Genomic DNA, 26162 nt, shown 5'->3' with positions numbered 1-26162 from the left:
ATTTCAGACAGGTCTGGAAAAGAACAAATTTATTGATGGAATATATTTTTAAAAATTTCAGACAGGTCTGGAAAAGAAGAAATTTATTGGAAATAAAATATTGATGGAAATAATTTTTAATTTTAGACAGGTCTGGAACTGAAATATTTATTGATGTTACTAAACAACAAACCAGTGTTAGTGAAATCAAGGAAGACAATCAATGTTTCAATATGATAACAAATTGAAATGACAACTTGATTCTAATCTGATCAGAACTAAATCACATGGCATTTAAATGACTCGACAAATCACATCAACTGTTTGATTTATTCATAAACATTGAGTTTAAATGAACAAAGGCACAGACAGACAAATTTGTTTGTCATCAATAAGAAAAAAATCAACAGGATCACAGTGTCAACCCTTGACACATGAGCATCTTACACCTGTTTATAAAATGTTTTGTAATGAGACACCCTCCCCCCATTATTAAAAAAAAAAACATTTTGAACAAAAACTATACCAATAACAGGTAGTCTCATTAAACTTAATTGTGTCAGCATGTCTGAAAACATTTAATGTGCCTTATAGAATAGAACAGCACAGCTACCAGTGTTTTGATGATATCAAAACTATTTCACACAAATTTTGTGCTCATGTCCTTCTGTTCATGACAAGAAAATGAATGACAGTTTGACACTAACAAAAGGAACCCAAGACAAACATACATTAACAACACCACAACAAACAGGGGAAGGCACTCATACCAAATTGGCTTTCTGCTGGAGAGGTGAATGGTTTGACCTGCAGAGTCAGAGAAATCTGGCACATTTCAAGGAAATTTAACATGCACCCACCTGTACGCCAACCAGAACCCTGCGCTAATCTGTATGTTACGTTGACAGAAAACATTAGCTACAAACTGTGCCTACATCGACATTCCAACCATTTTACATCATTTTTAAAAATCTGTGTTAGATTAAATCAGCATTGCTGGCTTAAAATAGACAAATCAAAGTTCTTTAAAGTGGCGTCACAGATTTGTGAAACACTTTTGTCATTTTCTGGGACTACCTTGATGTGAACCCAGCGGGCTCCCCCGTTGGTGCCCCTCCCACAAATAGTCGCACTGGTGTTGAAATCTGAACACTCTTTTTTATGGGAGGATAATTTCAGCTTTTTGACAGGTTCCTCAATCACTGGAGACAGTCTTTTAATGGTCAAAACATCTGTGGCACGAGTTGGTATGACTTGAATTCTAACTTCCTTTTTTGGCAAGCTTTTAGCGCAAGTAACTGGCAGACTTGCATTGTTTTGATAATCTGAGTTTGGGTTTTTAATGCTCACATTAGCCATATTTTGAGGTGACAATTTCTTTTTTGGTTCAAATTTGAAAGACTGAGTAGACTGAGAAGATTTGTTGTGAGAATGATCCTCCAGTTTGTCCTGGGAGTTGACCTGTCCAGTGCTGCCACCTGCCAGAGACTGGTTGACCTCTATGTGGTCTGCTCTAGGTGATCCTGGCCAGAGAGATTTATAAAAATGTGAACAGGGTATAGCAGCCATTGGATGACCAGCACGTGAACTATTGACCTCAGCACATTTGTAGACTGAAGAGTTCTTGTAAGCAGGGGAGTGAAACAAAGTTCTGCAGCAACTTCTCTTATTGAATGGACCACTGGGCCCGCTCCAGTTTGCTGAGGTAGCCACTTCTGTCGTAGAAATATCAACCCTTTCTGGTTTACCCATGGCAGCATCTGGTGTGGCCAATATTGAAATGTTTTCAAAGATATCTTGGAAGTGTCTGCTTTTGTTACTAGATTTATTCTGACAGGTCTTAGCACCTGCGTTGTTCTTGTGAGTACAACAGTCTGACACATCAGATTCATCAGTTTGATTGGCTGACTCCTCTAACATGCCTGGATTGGCTGACTCCTCTAACATGCCTGGATTGGCTGACTCCTCTTTAAGGTCAAAGGTTAAGTTCTTTTTATGCAGCTGTTCAGCTTGGCCACAAGGCACATTATTTTTAACCTTCATTAAGTAATCTGGAGGTGTTTGTACATGACTAGAGGACTTTTGGCTGCCATCATTAGAGGACTTTTGGCTGCCATCATTAGAGGACTTGTGGCTGCCACCCCTATATTCCTGAGAAAAAACAACAAACATATTTATACATACTGCTGGTAATGTGCTGGATATTGTAACAGATTATACTTGAGGATATTTTTGTCTGGAGTGAACTTCACATGTCAGCAGAATGCCTGACTGATGCTGGTCAATGATGAGCGACTAATCCCATTTTTTTTCATGATGTCATTCACTGACTGTGGTGAGGAACTGTTGGGTACATGGGGTGTGGCAAGATGTGCCACTCTAGTCAGTTGCTAAATGAATATGTCAGTGTGCACCAGATGCTAGACATGTACTGATATACTAAGTTCACTCCCAACATAAAACATGATTAAGTTTACTCCCAACATAAAACATGATTAAGTACTTTCTGTTTCAGACATTTTAATGAACAACTTTACTTATGAGAAGAATGTTGATTGTTTAAGATGTGATGCTGATACCTTGGTGTCTTGGTTTAAGATGTGATACCTTGGTGTAAGTCTTTGTTTAAGATGTGATACCTTGGTGTCTTTGTTTAAGATGTGATACCTTGGTGTAAGTCTTTAAGATGTGATACCTTGGTGTCTTTGTTTAAGATGTGATACCTTGGTGTAAGTCTTTAAGATGTGATACCTTGGTGTAAGTCTTTAAGATGTGATACCTTGGTGTAAGTCTTTAAGATGTGATACCTTGGTGTAAGTCTTTAAGATGTGATACCTTGGTGTAAGTCTTTAAGATGTGATACCTTGGTGTAAGTCTTTAAGATGTGATACCTTGGTGTAAGTCTTTAAGATGTGATACCTTGGTGTCTTTGTTTAAGATGTGATACCTTGGTGTAAGTCTTTAAGATGTGATACCTTGGTGTCTTTGTTTAAGATGTGATACCTTGGTGTAAGTCTTTGTTTAAGATGTGATACCTTGGTGTAAGTCTTTAAGATGTGATACCTTGGTGTAAGTCTTTAAGATGTGATACCTTGGTGTAAGTCTTTAAGATGTGATACCTTGGTGTCTTGGTTTAAGATGTGATACCTTGGTGTAAGTCTTTAAGATGTGATACCTTGGTGTAAGTCTTTAAGATGTGATACCTTGGTGTCTTTGTTTAAGATGTGATACCTTGGTGTAAGTCTTTAAGATGTGATACCTTGGTGTCTTTGTTTAAGATGTGATACCTTGGTGTAAGTCTTTAAGATGTGATACCTTGGTGTAAGTCTTTAAGATGTGATACCTTGGTGTAAGTCTTTGTTTAAGATGTGATACCTTGGTGTCTTGGTTTAAGATGTGATACCTTGGTGTAAGTCTTTGTTTAAGATGTGATACCTTGGTGTAAGTCTTTAAGATGTGATACCTTGGTGTAAGTCTTTAAGATGTGATACCTTGGTGTCTTTGTTTAAGATGTGATACCTTGGTGTAAGTCTTTAAGATGTGATACCTTGGTGTCTTTGTTTAAGATGTGATACCTTGGTGTCTTTGTTTAAGATGTGATACCTTGGTGTCTTTGTTTAAGATGTGATACCTTGGTGTAAGTCTTTAAGATGTGATACCTTGGTGTCTTTGTTTAAGATGTGATACCTTGGTGTAAGTCTTTAAGATGTGATACCTTGGTGTAAGTCTTTAAGATGTGATACCTTGGTGTAAGTCTTTAAGATGTGATACCTTGGTGTCTTTGTTTAAGATGTGATACCTTGGTGTAAGTCTTTGTTTAAGATGTGATACCTTGGTGTAAGTCTTTAAGATGTGATACCTTGGTGTAAGTCTTTAAGATGTGATACCTTGGTGTAAGTCTTTAAGATGTGATACCTTGGTGTAAGTCTTTAAGATGTGATACCTTGGTGTCTTTGTTTAAGATGTGATACCTTGGTGTAAGTCTTTGTTTAAGATGTGATACCTTGGTGTAAGTCTTTAAGATGTGATACCTTGGTGTAAGTCTTTAAGATGTGATACCTTGGTGTAAGTCTTTAAGATGTGATACCTTGGTGTAAGTCTCCAACAGACTGCTGTGAGTGGGGTCAATGCCCTGGGAGTGGGCCAGAGTTATGACAATGTTGTTCAAAACTTTGTTGATCACGTCAGACTCGTGCTGGGTCAGGGACTCTGCGCCGCTGTGCCACATGTAAATGCTCCTCACCATCCTTTTGGTGATGACACTGGAACAATGGGAAGAGAAAAAGTTGCTTGAATATAAAAACAGACATCTCCCTGAAACAGGTCGCAGCATCTACCAAGTAGACGAGGATATATTAACAAGAAAGTTTATTCAATCATTGCCATGAACAATTTTAACTTTCATTGTTATATCATTTTTTCGCAAGCATGTTATGTACACATGAATACAGTGTGGGACATTAACATGTTGTTGGCAGTTCTAGTGTGGGACATTAACATGTTGTTGGCAGTTCTAGTGTGGGACATTAACATGTTGGCAGTTCTAGTGTGGGACATTAACATGTTGGCAGTTCTAGTGTGGGACATTAACATGTTGTTGGCAGTTCTAGTGTGGGACATTAACATGTTGGCAGTTCTAGTGTGGGACATTAACATGTTGGCAGTTCTAGTGTGGGACATTAACATGTTGGCAGTTCTAGTGTGGGACATTAACATGTTGTTGGCAGTTCTAGTGTGGGACATTAACATGTTGGCAGTTCTAGTGTGGGACATTAACATGTTGTTGGCAGTTCTAGTGTGGGACATTAACATGTTGTTGGCAGTTCTAGTGTGGGACATTAACATGTTGTTGGCAGTTCTAGTGTGGGACATTAACATGTTGGCAGTTCTAGTGTGGGACATTAACATGTTGTTGGCAGTTCTAGTGTGGGACATTAACATGTTGTTGGCAGTGTGTGGTCAGGTTCACTAGTCACTTGACAGTTATTATAATCATGTCACCAAATTGAAAAGTTAGTCAGGAAGGCCAAGCAGTAATCTTATTATTTTAATTTAGACTGTGTATTTTTAACTTGGACTGTGTATTTTTAACTTGGACTGTGTATTTTTAACTTGGACTGTGTATTTTTAACTTGGACTGTGTATTTTTAACTTGGACTGTGTATTTTTAACTTGGACTGTGTATTATTCAGGAATGCTGCTCAGAATGAGCTTTTTAATTACATTTTTTACCCCGTTTGGCGCCCCTGAGGGTCAGCCGCCCCACTTGCCCTCCCCTAGCTACAACTACACCTATGGTAAGTAGGATAATAAATTAAGGCCTACTATTTAGTAGCCATTTAGTAGTAGACTATGTAGACTACAAATAGTAACAATAAAATTATTATAAGAACTAGGCCTATTATTATTACTATAATTTAGTATAATGGGAAGGTGTAGCCTAGCAGTAGAGAGCTAGACTACTAAACCAAAAGTCTCAAGTTCGAATCTGGGTACCTAACTCACATTATGGATACATAGGCAGCTGACCATAGTGCTGACCATAATAATGATAATAAAATTAATCCCTTCAAATGCCGAGGTCTCTGAAACAGATGAACTCTACTTCATCTGCCCCATGTGTCTTGTGTATGAAATGAATGGGAAAAGAAAAGATGATTATTGCTTTAACTTAGGCCCTACAAAAGTTGAGATTAAGAAATTGTGACTACGATGTTCGATGTAGATTTAGTCTACCCTAAAAATAAAAAATAAGGGGGGGGGGGGATGGGAAGAGAAACTTACTTTATGTCATGTTGAGAAATAATGCGTCGAATGGATTCTTCTATTGCTGATTCAACGTCCATTCTTAGAATGATTCTAGATCTAGAATCTGGATGTCTAGATCTAAGATCTAGATCTAGACTCGATTTCTACTTTCTAGGTCTAGAACTAGATCTAGACTAGAATCTTTTGAGTATAGATCTAGCTTAGTTTTTCTTACTATATGTGAAATCTACTCAATTCTCAATTTAAACATGACAACTGAATAAAAAACGTCCATACTTTATCCCCTAGGCACTAATTTGGGGGTTGTAGCGAGTTTAGGCTAAATTATTGAATTTTAAAATGTTTTGTCACTCACAGCTATGATATGACGGATCATCCATGACAACCTGGTTAAAAGTTGAAAGGTTTAACTTTTTAAGTGACCGTGAAATAGATCTAATTTTTTTTCACAAGAGAGTTCCTAAAAGTAGAATTGGCCCGTCTATCGTCGGGATATATTTATAGAGGAAAAAAATTTAAGAGAATGTCATCAGAAAAGAATTTTAAAAAAGACAAGACAGAAGTGATGTTTGAATTCTTTTATTTCTTTAATTTTATAACATTTTTTATTGTACAAAAGAGCAAAATAAAAAACCATGCCAGGTAAACGTATCCATTCAAATAGCGGTCACGTGGTCAAAAAAAATAAAAAAATTAGGTTGTCATTTTATGGACACATCATATAAAAAAAAGTGTTGAAGATATTTGATTTATTTTTTCATAGAATGATAAAACTAATAATGCTTTACTTTGGAAATCAATTTTGTGAGAGGGAGATCTATATTTAAAAAGTTATATTATTTTGAATGACACCGACTTTAAATTTAGCCTACATTCCCCAAAGCAATTTCTGAAAATGCTTTTCTGGCATATTTAACCTTGCCACCTATAGCATGTTTTTATAACGTGAAAACCCGCCATTTTACTCGTGATAAACATTTTTAAAAGTAATTCTAAGAAGGTCTCTGGAACTAAGTCGAAAAACTCGCCGGAAGTCATGGTCCGATCCTTACGCCATGTTCTGGTTAGCAACCAAGGACGCTTTTAAGTTAGTGAGCCTCCCTAAATTCTAGCTAGACTCTGCTAGGCCCTAGAATCTAGATCTCTCAGTCAAGAGTCTCAGTAGTACTACTAGATCTAGATTAGTAGATCTAGATCTAGTAGTATTCTCTAGTAGCTAGAATTCTAGACTCTAGATTACAGTAGATTGTCTCTGTGACGTGCTCTGAATCTGTAAACAAATTGCAATAACAGTTATTTAATAATTTATAGAGTAGACTTATAGATTCTAGATCTAATTTTAAATTTATAGATCTAATATTATAAATATATTGATGTTGTCCCTTGGCGCCATAAACTAAGGGAAGCTACTACAACATTTAAATTAATAGCAGACTACTTTTATTTTTATTGACTCAAAAGCTTTAACTTTAAATCGTGTAAACAACTTTTATACTAGATCTAGATCTAGATCTAATAATTATTGTGTAAAGGCAGATCCTCCAGATTAAGTAGATTTCTAGACCTTTTAGTTTTATCCTTATATCTAGATCTAGATATTTTAACATAGGGCCTAGGCCTATAGATCTAAATTTAAATTAAAATTAACACGTCTTTCGAGGGACTGATGTTTTGGTAATCTATCGTTTTCATTTTCGTTTTGGGTACGTAAAATCGCCCGCGACTTGTAATGTGAAAAACAGGTGACTCCTTAAATTTCATATGGAACTTACTGAGGCGAAAAAGTTAAACAAAAATTGAAATGGTTAGTCGGCGTTTATCGTTAAAACAAAAACCAATAAAAACGTATGACGCTCCTTTGGTTTTTTTTATCGCATTATTTATATTAGATCTAGAAATAATATTTTTTATTTAGATCTAGATCTAGATCTAGATCTAGAGGTCATCCATGATTCACTCACTAGATATTATCATATTTACATTGTTTAGGACCTAGATCTACAACAATGGCCTTAAATTAAAGTGTGATGTCCGCCTTTAGAGGGCTTAGGCCTTTATGAATGACACCCCTTCCCAAAAAAATAAAATAAAACAATTCAAAATTAAATGAATGTAGGCTATCGAATTTTAGTTCATACAGTATCACTATATCTAGATCTAAATTGTCTTATTTAAAATAAATGATTAGGCCTACATTAAAATATTTTATTTAAGTTTAATTTTAGTATTTTTCCAAAGAGGAATTTATAGTGACAAAATATTTCTGTTCTAGATCTAGATCTATATCATTCTATATCAACAATAAGGTGGACAAAGTTGCAAATAGCCTGCTGGTTTAATGCAGGCTTAAAATTGCTACTTATGACCAGTTTATTGAAACTGAAATTTAGTTTTGTTCATCTTTTTAAAAATTATTTTTACATATGCCTAGCGAATTCAGGTAATTTTTTTTATTTTTTACCCTTTCTATATTTAACCAAAAGATCTAGATTCTACCTGAGAAAATAACTATAACTGCAAATCCCTTTGTTAAAATGTGTGTTTATTGGGAGTCCTTTTGTCAGTAGTTGTGTTGACAGACCCCTTTAGTGGACATTTAGTGGGTCATGTGGGTGCTCTTGATTTGAGTGACAGGAAACATTTCTCGGGCTGTCTCTTTTGTTGTGGCAGATGAAAATATAAGGTTAATTAAAATGTTACACTTAATGTTGTGACAGAACTCCAGATGAAAATGTTAAATAAAATGTTACACTTAATGTTGTGACAGAACTCCAGATGAAAATGTTAAATAAAATGTTACACTTAATGTTGTGACAGAACTCCAGATGAAAATGTTAAATAAAATGTTACACTTAATGTTGTGACAGAACTCCAGATGAAAATGTTAAATAAAATGTTACACTTAATGTTGTGATGGGCTGGGTCACAAGTTTCCTGTGTGTCTCAATACATCTGGCCCTGGCTGTTGTGGATTTGAACGTTCAGGAAATCCAGTATGTTGCTGACCATCTGACAGACAAGAAATGTGATCAACTCATGGAAGCGCTGGGTGAAAAAACATTTATGGTAAAAATATTTTTTCTCAATTAATTAGACATCATCAACATAGCTGTTATGTTCATATTCTCTATATAGTATATAAGTGAATTAAATCTTGACATGGTCTGTATGTACGTGAACTAAATCTGGACAGATTCACCCAGAAAGGTTCACCACCCCAAAACCAGTTCAAGGTCACCCTGAGGCGCCCTGTGTGAGAAGGATTCGAGCCTGGAGCAAAGATCAAGGCAAGAACATGACTTTTGAGTTTTTAGCGCTCAGGCTCAGAGAGATTGGTTTAGAGAAGGTCAGTTTTAGTTTGGTTTATAAAAACATAATAATAAGATAAATCATATTGGTCATAATACAACCCCCATTTCCAACGTTAACAACAATTCTCACTGTCTTCTTATAGCCACATATCATGTCCCTGTCATCCCCCCCCCCCCCACAGGAAGTTAACAAAATTGTCTCTCCCCCCCCCCCCCTCCACAGGAAGTTAACAAAAGTGTCTCTCCCCCCTCCACAGGAAGTTAACAAAATTGTCTCTCCCCCCCCCCCCCCCCTCCACAGGAAGTTAACAAACATGTCTCTCCCCCCCTCCACAGGAAGCTGACAAGTTGTCCCGCACTGTCCTTGGTGAGACCGTCCAAGAGCTCCACCGCTACTTCCTGGATGACCCCTTCAAGGAGATGATCCCCACCAAATCTTTCATGGTAGACAAGGATGACCTCACCACAAAGGTCAGTACTTGTTTCAAGACTTTCAAATCTTTCATGGTAGACAAGGATGACCTCACCACAAAGGTCAGTACTTGTTTCAAGACTTTCAAATCTTTCATGGTAGACAAGGATGACCTCACCACAAAGGTCAGTACTTGTTTCAAGACTTTCAAATCTTTCATGGTAGACAAGGATAACCTAACTACAAAGGTCAGTACTTGTTTCAAGACTTTTAGTCTAGTATCTGTGTAGTGCTGTTGTTTCAAGAGATCTAGCCTACATAGCTTGACCTGAATTCCAGTTACTTCCAGTGCTGGACGAGGAGGACAAATACGACCGTCTGTTTGTGGCGGTCATCTGCATGACAGTCTTGTGTGCAACACTCTGCATGTCCATCAGCGTGTGTCTGGTCTGTCCAAGACTCGGACACTACATCTGTGTACGTGCATGCCCGTCCCTCTGCTCATCACTCTATGATGTCATGATTGACAGCTGTCACAGAGTTTGGTATGGAGGCAGGAGGAGCATGGATAAATACTTGTTCGTCACGCCCCCTGGTGGGAGTGGCTTAATGGTCTAATATTTGTTTTCACATTTTACACAAACTTGAGCTTAATTCATTTGTTGTATACAATTTGTTTCATCACAAAAGTTTGAAAAAAATAGTTTGTTGTTGGTTTCTTAGTTTTCTATGCTTTCTTGAGTTTGAGAGTTTCTCACAAATCTTGTCTTTCTGATTTTTCATAATAAAATTTTTAAAAATAATTATTTTTTTTACTTTGGTTTATGTTTAAGTTAGAAGGCAAAGGCACAGTCATTGACTGAGTAGGGTGGATGAGATTTTTCAGATAATGGCAACTTGTTCAACAAGTGAAACTAAACACCTTGAGTGAGTCCTATATGGACTTTAACAAAGCTGTTGATCCAAGTTGTTCATATGGACTTAAACAAAGCTGTTGGAGGTAATCCAGATATTGGTCAGCAAGTTTCAACACTAGCTGTACCTGAGGAATAAAAAAATACATTGTGAATTTTATTAGGACACACCACCCAAATCTGTAGAAATAAAAAGATACATTGTGAATTTATTAGGACACACCATCTAAATCTGTAGAAATAAAAAGATACATTGTGAATTTATTAGGACACACCATCCAAATCTGTAGAAATAAAAAGATACATTGTGAATTTATTAGGACACACCATCTAAATCTGTAGAAATAAAAAGATACATTGTGAATTTATTAGGACACACCATCTAAATCTGTAGAAATAAAAAGATACATTGTGAATTTATTACAACACCATCCAAATCTGTAGAAATAAAAAGATACATTGTGAATTTATTACGACACCATCCAAATCTGTAGGAATAAAAAGATACATTGTTAATTTATTAGGACACCATCCAAATCTGTAGAAATAAAAAGATACGTTGTTAATTTATTACAACACCATCCAAATCTGTAGAAATAAAAAGATACATTGTTAATTTATTAGGACACCATCCAAATCTGTAGAAATAAAAAGATACATTGTGAATTTATTACAACACCATCCAAATCTGTAGAAATAAAAAGATACATTGTGAATTTATTAGGACACCATCCAAATCTGTAAATGTAAAATGTCACTATTAATTCAAATTAAACAATCACCCATATAGTGGGACAGTGGTGGCTGGATTTTAATGAGGTAGGATGTGACAAAGGGGGGGGGGGGGTTGGTGAGAAAGTGAGACTAATAATATTTTTGACTTTAAAAAGTTTTTTTTAAAACGAAATTTTACAAATTTTTCATTTTATAATTACGATTTTTTTTAAATTACAAAAATTAATCAATTAGGCCTATTATTTTTTTAAATTACAAAAATCAAACAATCTATATACAATACATAATTCTCTTCTTGGAGACCATAGAAAACACCAAGCTGTAAGCGCGCCTAGCAGCCCCCTCTCTTCCTCTCTAGGCATATCCCTACCACCCCCACTCCCACATGGTCTAGTGAGCTGTGGTTCACGCTAATTGTTTACAATGGTAGAGCCGGGTTTAGTGACTACTATTAGGGGCAGATAATTTAGTTTGAAACTATTTTAAACTTAGGGGAGGTAACTAAGAGGAGGCTGCTTTCACGGGGGTAGGGGGAAAGGAGGGGGGGGGGTTATCGTCCTTAACGGCCTACTGATAGTGTTTTAAAGCAAATATTTTCAGTGGCTGCGTTGGTACTGTTGAATTCACAAATTATGAATTACTGAAAAGTAGAAAATAAAACAACTAAATAGCGGCGTATGATACGCCGCGGGTCGGCTCGTAATTTTAAATAGTCTTAATTAAACTTTAGCAATGCAAGGGAAATTACTCAATTAATATTTTCGTCAAAATTATGTTAGTATGGTTGTTTCACTTTACAATATAACCAAATAAATATAGATCTAGTATTATATATATAAGTATATAGATTATATATATGGGTATATTAAATTAGCGTCTTTTTATATATTTGTGTTAAGGCAGATCTAAAATTCGCAAATTGCATGGTATCACATAACTAGATTTAACAAAACAGATCTAAATCCTATAATAATTAAAATTAAATGCTTTTAAAATGCGATGTTATTTTTCAAAGTTATCAAGAGTTGCCCCTCGTCCAAAATGGCAGCACCCGACGATAGCAAGAGTGTAAAAGTGAAAGAAACAAAAGAAAAAGACAATGTTAAAGTTATCAAAACCCCTGTCGACTTGCAAAGGTTAAAACTTGAAAAACTTATGAAAAATCCCGTAAGTTGTTCAAGATTCTCTATTTCTAAATTAGATTAGTAGATTTAGATTTAGGTCAACCACTGCTCAAAGCTGCTGTTTTTTGCTCTCAAAATAATTGTTTGGATGTTCTAAACTACAAAACGAAACAAGATGTCTAGATCTAGATCTACCAATATCTGTTGTATGCATGTCCATTTTTAGGTAATCCCTTAGTTTAGCGTCGGTTATTATTCCGGAATCGTATAGCAGTAAAAAACAGTAAAACAATGCCAAAGTCTGTCACACACTTCCGGAATTCACCGGAAGTACTGTAAACCATACTTTATTTGGTGTCATCTTTTATTTTTATACAGAATGTTTAAAATTTAGATAGATTTATTTTCGTAATCATTTTTACATTTAGTAATCATTTTTACAATTTTCGTAATCTAGATTTTTTTTACTTGGCCTAGCAGCTAGACATCTAGCTAGATCTAGATTAGTAGCTAGGCCAATGCCGCTGCCGAGAAAATCGGACAAATCGGCTTTTCCCTACCCCCTGCATGTTTAACTTTGTTTTTTGCATGCTTTTATTGTGTTTATATTAACATGTTATACATCATTCTGTTCGTAATTGAATTACCTTTTTAACTGTATAAGTTTGATTTCTCTGTTATTTCAGACGTTGAAGAAATCGCCGATTAAATCGCATTTTTTACCCCCCGCGGCGACGTGCCGATTAGGGGGGAGGCTTTTTCACCTTTTTAAAAGAGGGGTGTTACTTTGAGTCTATAGACTCTGTGAGTTTTCGTACTACAATTGTGAAACTTGGTAGAAGAATAGATTAAATGTACACGTATAACGCTCAGGGTTCTTGGTTAAAATATGTTAAATACTTTCGGAGATATCAGACCGCAAAGTTAAACTATGTTATTTGAGCTATTTATGGACCGATTTTTTATTTGAACCCTGAGCTGTATTCCTGAAATCTCGACGTTTATTAATATGTATGATATGTCCTATAAGGCCCCATAATAAGGACGTCTATAGACTTTGAAGTGGACCGAAAATATAAACACGACGTGCCGACCGCTGTCTGACTGAACCGCCCTGCTGTGCTTCAAATCGCCGTCTTTAACTTGATGACGCGTTACAAAATTTGTATACACGTATCGAGTTTACGTACTACAACAGTTAAATTTGGCAGACGAATACATTAAATGTAGACGTATAACGCTCAGGGTTCGTGGTCAAAATAAGTTAAATACTTTTGGAGATATCGGACCGCAAAGCTGAACCAAGTTTCCCGGTCTATTATTGGACATATTTTACAGTTGAACCCTGAGCTGTGTTCCCGAAATCCCGCCGTTTATTTTAATGTATGACATGTATTATAGCACCTCGTAATAAAGCCGTCCATACATTTTAAAACCGAACGAAAATAAAAATTAACGCGTCTGCCGCCGTCCGACTGATTGGTGATCTACACATCGTGTGGCACAGCCGAGTGTGTGGTCACGTGACGCTAGGCGCTTGATCCGATTGGATGATACTATAAACAATGTCTAAAGATAGATACATGTGTTCCCGTGTTTGACTCGACGGCTATTGCTACTTTATATTTATAAGCACACAGACATGTTGCATAACTTTGTCTTAACCCATTGAAACGTCAGACAAAAGTTTTGTTAGTATTTACGGCTGAAGACTAATCGTCAAAATTAATCTTCTTTAGAAATTAATCCGAATAGCTTCTGCCCGATCAAACAATGCTGTGATGTGATTCAAGTAACGTTTCATTATTGTGTACATTACATTTTCGTAAAAATGGCTTTAAAAATAAATTAAATTATATCCGGGGCTCTTTTCTACAAATTTTAATACCACTAACAACGTGGGAGTTACTAGCTTGCCAAATCGACCAAAATGGGGTGGAGTGGATGGGGGTAGCCACTGACCATCCCACACCGTATGTATCACCCATAGCCTCACCCCGCCCCCACTAGTCCGTGACGCGACAAGCCGGCGAGCATCGCTTTTGATGTTGTATAACACCCGTACGGTACACGGTGGTTTCATACCCCACCTCCCTCCCCCCTTCACTTTGTGGAGTTGATGTTACTAACCCTCGGGCATAGATCAAGAAATCTTGCCAGACTTTTGTCTCTGAGATTACATAATATTCATCTGACACGTTCATCGGGTTGGCCAACTAGCCTATCCAGCGGTCGTGTTTACGTAATAGGGCAATAAAATTCGTTGGTCAGAAGACCTGGTTACCCACATGTCAGATTGAACTAAATCTAGGCAAAAGCTGGTGGTGGTACACGTGTCTGTGTATAGCCAAACACGGTAATCTTACACAATTTCTAGAATCTACTAGATCTACACAGTCAAGCACTCAAACACGTGCTTTTTTTCTTAAGAAAGTTTTTGATTGTAAAAGGCCTACTGGTAGGCTTACAAAATACATAAACCTACTTACTACTAGCATAAACATTGGGCATAAATATAAATTTATGTTATGTATCTATAACTTACACTAGATCTATACCTTGTGCAAGTTTTTAAAAAAAATATTTTCCTCCAAAGTTTATTTTATGGACATTGTAAAAATGATTAACTTTAATATGGGTAATAATATTACTAATTACCATAAAGCACACTCTGATTCTGATCAGACACATTTGTAACTAGACTAATTCTATAGCAAAAAGGATTAAGATATGTAAAATAACAAGAAATATAATTATAATGAGATAGGCCTTTATTTTTGGAACAGAGTAGGCCTATAGTATTGCACATAGATTACATAACATCTTTTAAGAAGTTACATAATCACAAATTTACTATAGCATTCTTCTCTTTGTATTGAAAAACTTGATTAGTTATATTTTCTTCTAGTAGGCTATTAACTTGAAGTTAACTGACAATGAGCAAAAGTGATTTTAAAACAAATTCATGGTATATTTTGAGCAAAGGGTGGGATTACATAACCTAATCATTTGATAGTTATGTAACAATGTTGGACCATTTTAAATCTACCATTAGCTTCAGCATATACAAATGTCATATTTTAGATTAAAACAGCGTTACATTTAAAGAATGACTTCTTATCACATTGATTATTAGATGTTTAAAAAAAATTGAAAGGGGGGTATTACATAATCTATGAGATTAGTAGGTTGAGTAATCGAAGGACACTTTTTAAAATAGCATTATTGGATTCAGCATACAAAAATCTATAAAATGTCTTAAAATTACCTCAATTGATAAAGTATTCTGGCTTTTATACCACTTTTAGTGAAAAACGCTTAAAAATTTGGTCCATACCCTCCCAGTATTTTTCCTCTTTCAGGGTCTACCCCGGTTGTCTGAAAAAACTGCTGTTTTTTAATGACTAAAAAATTCATAACTTTTTTGTTTATGGTCAGATTTTGAAAATTCAAACTGATCTGTAATCAGATTGACAGCCCCTATCCAAATATGTAACTATTATATTGTTTTACTGAAATTAAATTTTTGCATTGGCCTAGCTAAGATTAGGGACTTGGATGACGTAGATTTTGAGGCACTAAAAACGAGAGTTTTCTGCCCATACCGAGTTTCGTCGATTTAGCAGTGCGGTCGCGGGTGATGATCGAAAAAATTTTTTTTATTATAAATCGCCGATGCTACTAATAATTTGATGACTGATTCTGAAAAACAAATGGATTTCATATGTTACGGTATTTTTGTTTTGAGATTTTGTTGAAGGTGAAAACGGATTTTTGGAGCCAAACTTTGGCTACGTAAAACTCTTTGTACCATAAAAACTTACTAACAAGGAAGGCCAATAAAAAGCCCTCCGACCATAATCACCATTTTTCTTTATGTGTGTAAATTTTCATAATGTTAATCGATAGCAAGGTATTTTTTTATAAATAGTTTAGAAAGTATAGGCTTATTAAGACATTTTACGACTACCGGGAAAGACAGGTTAAAACCGGAAGTGTACTTGTGTTGTTAATGACGCCATATATATAAAATATTTTTAAAATCAAATTTGAACAAAGGAAATATCAAAGTATATAATAACCTTCATGTTTACAATATTTCTTGCATATAAGCAAAGTAATCTAAAATCAGCTCAACATTGTACTTCTTTCTTGCAAAAAAAGTAGTTGCGCAGAATAAAAATGACTTTTATTTTGTCCAACATTGTAATAAAACCACATAAGCTAAGTAAAATATTTTGACTTTCTGTTAATGTATACAGTGTTGGCACTATTCAGGCCAATTTTCAGTAAGATATTCCATATAATAAAAATTTGGCAACAGATTGTGTGTAGCCTATCAAAGACGCTTATTCAAAAATTTTAGGGGGGTGACCCTCTTTGTTAACATTATTTTTTATGATCATTCTCATCCAATTCAATTATTTTTATCTTACTCTTTTACTGATATCATAAGCTTGATCTTGGTGAATTTTCATTAAAAAATACCTGCTATTTAAAAAGTTACAGAGATTTTAGTTCGCATCCAAAAAAGTAGGGAAGCAAAAAATTGAGAAAACCCCATAGTAAAAAAACCCGAAAATTAAATACATTAAAAATTCATAACTTCGTAACCGTTTGAGCTAAAATCAAAATAAAAGTATCTTTGTTCTTGTCTAAATGAGCTCTATAAACTGGTGCTACTACATTTTTTATTTTTTTTAAAATGAAATTTCATCCAAGTCCCTAATCTAGATTCTAGATCTAATTAATTAATGGTACCAAATCCGCTGCAAGCAAAAAACATTAAATTATCAGCCTACATTTGACTTCATTATTTATATTTATATTAATATATGTTTTTTTTTTTAGATCTACTAATTTATATCTACTATTATATTTATTCTTGTTTCCTTTTGTCGATTAAACTTAAAAAATTAAAACATTAATTTACTACAATCGACTTTCAATTTATTTATATTTCAATGGTCAAATAAACCATGGTTTACCGTAACTCTAGTTACCGAGACTCAACAAACATTACCCGATAATTTCCGACGCTAAACTAAGGGATTACCCATTTTTAAACACATCTAGAAAATCTAGATCTACTAGGTCATTCTTTTGTTTTCTTCTTCTGGAAAACGAGTTTTAAATTTTCAAAGTTTTGAGGTATGACGCCGCGTCGGATTATCTCACAGTATAGCGTCGGAAATTATACCATAGTTTATTTGACAGTTGAAATATAAAATAAAGTCAAATGCATTAAATTAATGTTTTAACTTAAGGTAAAATCACGATATAGCGTCGGTTATTATTTTCCGGAACTGTACAGCAGTAAAAAACAGTAAAACCATGGCGTAGTCTGTCGAGCCGTTCCGGAAACCACCGGAAATACTGTAACCATCATTTATTTTTAATACATAATGTTTAAAAATGTGCAAGGATTGATTTTAGTTGCATTTTAAATACTGTTTTGCTAATTATTTTGTATTTCTAATTATTTTAAGTGTATGTGCTAATTATTGCTGCTACTAAACATTATTCTAGTTATTCTTACTACTTTTAACTACTTAACTTTAGTTAATTTAATCGTCTTATTTACTAACAGAACTAGAGCTGGTTGTCGCAAATCTTCTGCGGGTTTTTTTCTGTTTCTTAAAAAAAACATTAATTACTACACTCGACTTTATTAATAATATTTAGATTGGATGATATTTCGAGTCGACCCTTTGAATCCCGGTCAGAACGTCCCCCCGTCGTGGCCTCAACCAACCGGCGGGCTTGTTGCATTGAGTTAAATATAAACTCAAAACAATAATATAAACAATCTCCTTTTAGGTCGGTCAGGCCACATACCAGGCACGCACAGTGTTGTGTGTCGTGCCTTAGCCAAAATAAACTATCTCCCTTCATTATCATTAGATATATTTAATTAGTTAATTAATTAATTAATTAATTTGCTTATTTATAAAATTATGTATGATGCTATAGCAGTAGGTAAGTTACGGTAAGTATAATTTTTTAACTATGTATTTGTACTATAAAGAAACAGCTTCGTTGTTTCAATACCACCCTCTCCCCTTCTTGAACTCAAAGTTAAACTTTTAACCCCGTTCGTAGAGACATGCGGTATGTTGTAAGGCGGCGGGTGGGTAGGGTATATACTCATTTAAAAAAAAATCCACCGTGGTTCGTGTTATTGGCCTTGGGCCTTCGGTGACGTTGTTGGCGCTTGCTGTGAGGGGGAGAGGGGGGTGTGTTATACTCGTTAAAAAATTGCACAGTGGTATTGGCCTATGATGACGTTGTCGGCGCAAGCGGGGGGGGGGAGACACTTTTTTTTTTAAAACCAAGAACTAGGTGTTTAAAGGCTGTAATGAAAATCAAGGACTGGTATAGCTATGAGGTCGAATTTAACGAGTGATGCTTGCTGGGTCTATCATACGATTGCTTGGTGATGGGAATCTCGTCAAGCTCAGTCTACATTATTAACAGTGAACTATTGGGATGCTGTCATGCACAAAGTAACAGCTACCGAATGCAGCACTTAAAACATCGAGTGCATCCCGCTCATTATAAATCTTTGAAATACAAGTTATGGATTGTCCAAAAACTTGAAGGACTGCCAGAATATATGCATTGTATTATAACATTAATCATTGCGGTATAAATAAAATTTGTATCCAAATATTTTTAGGCTAACGGGATCTGCATTTAAATAAACAAGACCTATTAGGCTACTTTTGCATGGTAGCACAACTACATTTTAAAATTTCATAATGAGTAACCTAGTTGTGCATTAAAGGGCTGTACTCAATAACATTAACAATGAAAAAAAAATGAAATGCCGGCTTCAAACTTCAAGCTATGATTTCCCCGTATTCTTCTACTAGAAATATAGCTCCGTTGTTTAAATGACCTCAACCTCCCCCTCTCGCCTAGTTCAATTTAAAGTTACACTTTCAACCCCGTTGGGATGTGTGAACTACTGATGACCTAACTATTGAAAAAAAAAACTGTTCTGGTGTTAAATTGCCCTCCCCTACTCGCAGCACTTAACTTTGGGGTCATACACATCAGGAAGGTCTAGGTCGGTGTTGTATCTCGTGCAAATTTACTCACAACACGACTACACACTATGGTGGTATCCAGGACTAAAGCTGCGACACTCGCATAGAGTTGGATTTATTTGTTAGATCATTGTGCTTCAAATTCTGTTTCAATATTGGGATTAAATGGATATAATGTTGGAATTCAGTTAGTTTGTTATATTATATTGATCTAAATGTCGTGTACCTTCAGAAACTAAATTGGTTGACAAGACACATGTGTAGGCTAAAGAATGACCTCAAGATCGAGCCAAAGATGGCTGGTTAAGGTTGACAAACTGTGGTTTTCAAATTTCATGGCGATGCTTTTCTAAAGGATTTTATTTTGTGCTTTCTTTGGGATTATTTTGTGTGATGTGAATATTCAAAAGTAATTTGTAAGTAGTATGCTTTTCACATTCAACCATTTTAACACTTTGCGATTGATCTGCGGACGGGCTGATTAATTTACATTTAGCGAAACTACACACTACACGGCGCCCTCAGGCCGTTGTTTCAGCATGCCCTACTAGTCAATTATAGACAACTTTAGAATCAATACATGTGGCCAATACACCGATTTTTATTTAATAATCTTCAAAAGCCATTCCTCTAGGGTCGTTATTTTCACGAAATAGTCGTTTTCCATTTTGTTGTCAAGAAACTGGTATTTAGTTCACGAGAACGTATGAAAACCACTCATGCGTGACCGAAATCGTCGATTGTGTGCCTTCACGTGGTTTGACACGTGCTGACCTAGGCCGTTGTTTACATCCGAAAATCACCCAAAACGGCCTTTTTTCGAACAAATTGTTTGAAAAAAATGGCAAAGTCCAATTTAAAAAAGTGTCATTTTCGGGCCCATTTTAAAAAATGTAAATAAATCCGAACTACACGTAGAAAAAAATGGCTTTTTCTGCCCTTTTTAGCTCCAAAAACGCGTCGCGTGATGTCAGCCGCCAACCAAAACGCGGACAAAGCGCGCGTTTGATTGGTTGGCGGCTGACACTATGAAATCCTCTAAGGACGATTCGAATGGTATACCTTTAGATTTACTAATTGTTGCTAATTTTTTGTCAGTTTAACATTAAATTAAGTTAAAATATTAATTTAATGCACAGGAGAATGTTTACACCAGTGTCCGATAATGGAATCTTCTTTAAAAAAGGGGTGTTAGGTTACTGGTAGTTAACTAAATACACACATGGCTGGCTAATGTCAATGCTAACCCTGTCCCTAACCCTAACCTCAACCCTGGTCCACCCATACGCCTAACCCTAATTTCTAACCATAAACTAGTCAAGATTGCAATACTACTACTAACAACCTAACACCCCTTTTTTAAAGAAGATTCCATTTTCGGACACCGGTATCTATAATCATCCTAATGCACTTGACTTTATTTTTCTTTTACCGGTCAAATAAACTATGGTTTACAGTAATGAATGTTACCGAAACTCAACGAACATTACGCAATAATTTCCGACGATATATCATGATTTTACCTAACTTAATTTAAAGTTTAATTGACAAAAAATAAGCAACAATTAGTAGATCTAGCCTAAATATTAATTTATTAATAATAAAGTTGAGTGTAATAATTAATGTTTTTTTTAAGAAACACAGAAAAAAAACTTGCAGACAATTTGTGACAACTAGATTCTAGATCTAGATCTAGGCCAAGTATAATAAGACGATTAGATTTACTAAACTTTAAAGTTGTAAGAAGAACTAGAACAATGTTTAGTAGCAGCAATAATTAGAATATGCACTTAAAATAATTATATATAAAAATAATATGGCAGCAAATAAAATATTGTTTACAATATTTCCGGAGGTTTCTGGAACAGCGTGACAGACTACGCCATGGTTTTACTGTTTTTTTACTTTGGTACCACTTCGGAATAATAACCGACCCGATATCGTGAGATTACCCGACGTCGTATAGGCCTAGGCCTATAGAATAATAGTAATAACTATTTATTAACTTGTCACATCCCCCTTATGAAAAACATTAAAATTACACTATAATCATAATGCCTTGTACATTTTTAATTGCTCCTCTCCCCCTCATTGTGTAACCTATTTTTAAAAATAATACTTTGTCTTATTTTTCCAGACCAAGGAAGTCATCATTCCTGAGAGGTCAAAAGATAAGGCACCCAAAGCTCCTCTGGAATTTATCAGAAACATTTGGGGTAAAGATAAATCATTGATTTCTAAGAGCATGCAAGGGTATTCATGAAATAATAATCAAATATAAGTACCATAAAGTCTTTACAATCATAGTGTTGTAAGCTAGTATAGAACCATTGTAAGAAGAAGACATTTTTTGTAGCTCTTATTATATTTAATGAAACTAAAGTTATAGAGAAGAAAATCATAAAATGAAACTAGTAATGTCAGGGAAATGTTTTTGACAGGATCTAGTGCAGGGGCAGGCAGCGGGGATTTCCATGTGTACAGAGGTGTGCGGCGGAGAGAATATGCCAGACAAAAGTTCATTAAAGAAATGGCTGAGAAGGTTAAACATCATTTAATCTTGAATATTTGATTTTTTGTTCCTCATCTACAAGCAGATGAATTTGATCAAATCTTGTATTGTGTGTTAACTACGAGCAGATGACTTTGATCCAATCCTGTATTGTGTGTTGGCAGGAAGAACTGGACGAGGCCTACAAGAAACGTTTGGAGCAGCACAAGCTGGAGGCTGAGGAGAGGACAGCCAAGAAGAGAGCCAAGAGGTGAGTATTGTTGGTCATTCAATTGTTGGTCATTTAACTTTTGGTCATTCAGCTGTAGGTAATTCAACTGTTGAATGATCAATTATTTATCATTCAACTTGTAATCATCAAACTATTGATAATTCAGCTGTTGATCATTCAACTTTGAGCTCAGATATTTCTTTGTAAGTTAGAATCTACAATTATATTACATGGTTTGACTTATTTTAAAACTTCATCAGCTAAACTTTGTAAGTTAGAATCTACAATTATATTACATGGTTTGATTTATTTTAAAACTTCATCAGCTAAACTTTTTAAAATGATAGATAGTTTTGATTGTCTTTGGTCATATGACCCTTCAAATTAAAAATTAGGGGTGGGCAATTTTTGTATATTTGTTGTTTCAGTTGAGTAATCATAAAATATTGGCAAAAATGTTACCTAAAAAGATGTAATCTTGTGATTAAGATAATACATTTTTAAAAGTTAAAAGCATGTTAGTCTAAAATGAGAAAATTGAAAAAATAAATGCAGCTTTTTCAATCAGTAGGTTCTATCTAGATATTGAATTATAAATTGTTCTTAATTTCAGATCTTGTTTCATTTATTAAGTTTGCAGGTTTAAAAAAATAAAACTAAAGAAAAGTATAAGAAAAAATTCCATTTTTGATGAAAGCTTACGTAATGTTTGACTAGGTTCAACATAGATCATGAGGAATGAAAGATACAATTCTAAAACTGGAAGAAATATGTTTTGTTAGAACAATTTTAATTTGTTATCATTGGAATAAATATCAGTGTTGTATAATAAATATAGGGCCAGAAAAAATGTTTTTAAAACCTGTGTTTGTTAGAGAAATGGTTCTTGCTGTCACAAAATTAGGCTGAAAGTTTGTGGGAGAAAGTTTGTGGGAGAAAGTTTGTGGGAGAAAGTTTGTGGGAGAAAGTTTGTGGGAGAAAGTTTGTGGGAGAAAGTTTGTGGGAGAAAGTTTGACTAATGGCTCTGGTACTTTGTCTTCAGGTTAAAGAAAAAGCAGAAGAATAAAGCAAAGAAAATGAAGAAGACAGGTATTTATAGCATGGCAGTAGAACATATCAAATATCACATGATATTTATAGTGTGACTGTTGAAGACATCACATATCACATGGTATTGTTAGTATGAGCTATGTATACTAGCAGTTACTCACTATGATTGCAGTTACCCCTCTTTACTGTAGTTACCTCCTTGTGGTTGCAGTTACCTCCCTGTGGTTGCAGTTACCCTTCCCCCCCCTTTACTGTAGTTACCTCCTTGTGGTTGCAGTTACCTCCCTGTGGTTGCAGTTACCCTTCCCCCCCTTTACTGTAGTTACCTCCCTGTGGTTGCAGTTACCTCCCTGTGGTTGCATTTACCTCCCTGTGGTTGTTGTGAAATGGTTCATCCAGCCATGTTTTTTAAACAGATAACAAAAAGCCTGATGGTGATGATGGGAGTGATACCAGTGATGATGACAATGAAGACAGTAATAAAGATGATGATGAAAGTCATGCTGACCCAACATCAGATGATGGTAGCGCACCTGCATCAGACCAGCCAGGTTGTTGACTCTAGGAGTCAGTGACTCCAAGAACCAGTGACTTTAACAAACTGTGCATCCATCAGTCCATTATGTTTGACTCTAGGAGTCAGTGACTCCAAGAACCAGTGACTTTAACAAACTGTGCATCCATCAGTCCATTAGGTTTGACTCTAGGAGTCAGTGACTCTAAGAACCAGTGACTTTAACAAACTGTGCATCCATCAGTCCATTAGGTTTGACTCTAGGAGTCAGTGACTCTAAGAACCAGTGACTTTAACAAACTGTGCATCCATCAGTCCATTAGGTTTGACTCTAGGAGTCAGTGACTCTAAGAACCAGTGACTTTAACAAACTGTGCATCCATCAGTCCATTAGGTTTGACTCTAGGAGTCAGTGACTCTAAGAACCAGTGACTTTAACAAACTGTGCATCCATCAGTCCATTAGGTTTGACTCTAGGAGTCAGTGACTCTAAGAACCAGTGACTTTAACAAACTGTGCATCCATCAGTCCATTAGGTTTGACTCTAGGAGTCAGTGACTCTAAGAACCAGTGACTTTAACAAACTGTGCATCCATCAGTCCATTAGGTTTGACTCTAGGAGTCAGGGACTTTGACATGAGCAGCCAGATTGTTTCAGCAGTCATTAACTTATGACTCCAACAGTCAGTGACTTGCGACTAACAGTCAGTGACTTGCGACTAACAGTCAGTGACTTGCGACTCCTGCAGTCAGTGACTTGTGACTCCTGCAGTCAGTGACTTGTGACTAACAGTCAGTGACATGTGACTCCTTCAGTCAGTGACTTGTGACTCCTGCAGTCAGTGACTTGTGACTCCTGCAGTCAGTGACTTGTGACTCCTGCAGTCAGTGACTTGTGACTCCTGCAGTCAGTGACTTGTGACTCCTGCAGCCAGTAAAGTCAAAGACCAGGATTAGCCCACACAGGAACTCTCATCAACTGAAGGGCTACCAGTCACTCATCCACTGAAGGGCTACCAGTCACTCACTGAAGGGCTACCAGTCACTCACTGAAGGGCTACCAGTCACTCATCCACTGAAGGGCTACCAGTCACTGAAGGGCTACCAGTCACATCTACTGAAGGGCTACCAGTCACTCATCCACTGAAGGGCTACCAGTCACTTACTGAAGGGCTATCAGTCACTCACTGAAGGGCTACCAGTCACTCATCCACTGAAGGGCTACCAGTCACTCACCCACTGAAGGGCTACCAGTCACTGAAGGGCTACCAGTCACATCTACTGAAGGGCTACCAGTCACTCATCCACTGAAGGGCTACCAGTCACTCACTGAAGGGCTACCAGTCACTCACCCACTGAAGGGCTACCAGTCACTCACTGAAGGGCTACCAGTCACTCATCCACTGAAGGGCTACCAGTCACTTACTGAAGGGCTACCAGTCACTCACTGAAGGGCTACCAGTCACTCACTGAAGGGCTACCAGTCACTCACCCACTGAAGGGCTACCAGTCACTGAAGGGCTACCAGTCACATCTACTGAAGGGCTACCAGTCACTCATCCACTGAAGGGCTACCAGTCACTCACCCACTGAAGGGCTACCAGTCACTCACTGAAGGGCTACCAGTCACTCATCCACTGAAGGGCTACCAGTCACTTACTGAAGGGCAACCAGTCACTCACTGAAGGGCTACCAGTCACTCGTCCACTGAAGGGCTACCAGTCACTCACTGAAGGGCTACCAGTCACTCACCCACTGAAGGGCTACCAGTCACTCACTCACTGAAGGGCTACCAGTCACTCACTGAAGGGCTACCAGTCACCCACTGAAGGGCTACCAGTCACCCACTGAAGGGCTACCAGTCACTCACTCACTGAAGGGCTACCAGTCACTCACCCACTGAAGGGCTACCAGTCACTCACTGAAGGGCTACCAGTCACTCACCCACTGAAGGGCTACCAGTCACTCACTCACTGAAGGGCTACCAGTCACTCACCCACTGAAGGGCTACCAGTCACTGAAGGGCTACCAGTCACTCACCCACTGAAGGGCTACCAGTCACTCACTCACTGAAGGGCTACCAGTCACTGAAGGGCTACCAGTCACTCACCCACTGAAGGGCTACCAGTCACTCACTCACTGAAGGGCTACCAGTCACTCACCCACTGAAGGGCTACCAGTCACTCACCCACTGAAGGGCTACCAGTCACTCACCCACTGAAGGGCTACCACTCACTGAAGGGCTACCAGTCACTCATCCACTGAAGGGCTACCAGTCACTCACTGAAGGGCTACCAGTCACTCACTGAAGGGCTACCAGTCACTCACTCACTGAAGGGCTACCAGTCACTCACTGAAGGGCTACCAGTCACTCACTGAAGGGCTACCAGTCACTCACTGAAGGGCTACCAGTCACTCACCCACTGAAGGGCTGTTTAATTTTGTTTTAATTTGTTGTGTTAAAAATGGTTTCTTTTTTAACATGTCTGTAAATACATTCACTAATTTTGGAAATAAAATGCATATGTCATGTTTACACAAATATTGGTGGACATGTGTTAATACACATTGTTGTTGGT

General features: G+C 36.6%; 3 protein-coding genes across 4 annotated transcripts; 2 read left to right on the top strand and 1 right to left on the bottom strand.

The window, feature by feature from the left end:
* Nucleotides 1-107: 107 nt before the first annotated feature.
* Nucleotides 108-5870, bottom strand: LOC131952980 (uncharacterized). The gene is made up of 3 exons (XM_059315948.1): nt 5764-5870; nt 4067-4241; nt 108-2130 (listed from the first exon to the last, which is right to left on the bottom strand). Exons 1-3 carry the CDS (start codon nt 5823-5825, stop codon nt 967-969), a joined length of 1401 nt encoding a protein of 466 aa, XP_059171931.1. The 5' UTR covers nt 5826-5870; the 3' UTR covers nt 108-966.
* A 1283-nt stretch (nt 5871-7153) lies between these two features.
* LOC131952988 (uncharacterized) lies at nt 7154-10155 on the top strand. 2 transcript variants are annotated; one of them, XM_059315962.1, is made up of 5 exons: nt 7154-7226; nt 8616-8814; nt 8942-9094; nt 9396-9530; nt 9811-10155. In XM_059315962.1, the coding sequence occupies exons 2-5, from the start codon at nt 8662-8664 to the stop codon at nt 10087-10089; spliced, it is 720 nt and encodes a 239-aa protein (XP_059171945.1). In that variant the 5' UTR covers nt 7154-7226; nt 8616-8661; the 3' UTR covers nt 10090-10155. The 2 variants fall into 2 exon arrangements, with proteins under 2 accessions (XP_059171945.1, XP_059171946.1); XM_059315963.1 differs by lacking the exon at nt 7154-7226 and adding an exon at nt 7271-7298.
* A 2000-nt stretch (nt 10156-12155) lies between these two features.
* LOC131952991 (PRKR-interacting protein 1 homolog) lies at nt 12156-24367 on the top strand. The gene is made up of 6 exons (XM_059315966.1): nt 12156-12287; nt 21434-21512; nt 21738-21838; nt 21973-22058; nt 23062-23108; nt 23486-24367. Exons 1-6 carry the CDS (start codon nt 12162-12164, stop codon nt 23626-23628), a joined length of 582 nt encoding a protein of 193 aa, XP_059171949.1. The 5' UTR covers nt 12156-12161; the 3' UTR covers nt 23629-24367.
* The last annotated feature ends 1795 nt before the right edge of the window (nt 24368-26162 follow it).

Source organism: Physella acuta, unplaced genomic scaffold (assembly GCF_028476545.2).
Source record: "Physella acuta isolate Inbredline_101_S28 unplaced genomic scaffold, ASM2847654v3 ptg000897l, whole genome shotgun sequence".
Classification (NCBI taxonomy): Eukaryota; Metazoa; Mollusca; class Gastropoda; family Physidae; genus Physella; species Physella acuta.
The sequence above is the reverse complement of the archived record's forward strand: the minus strand, read 5'-3'. Positions and strand labels throughout refer to the sequence as shown.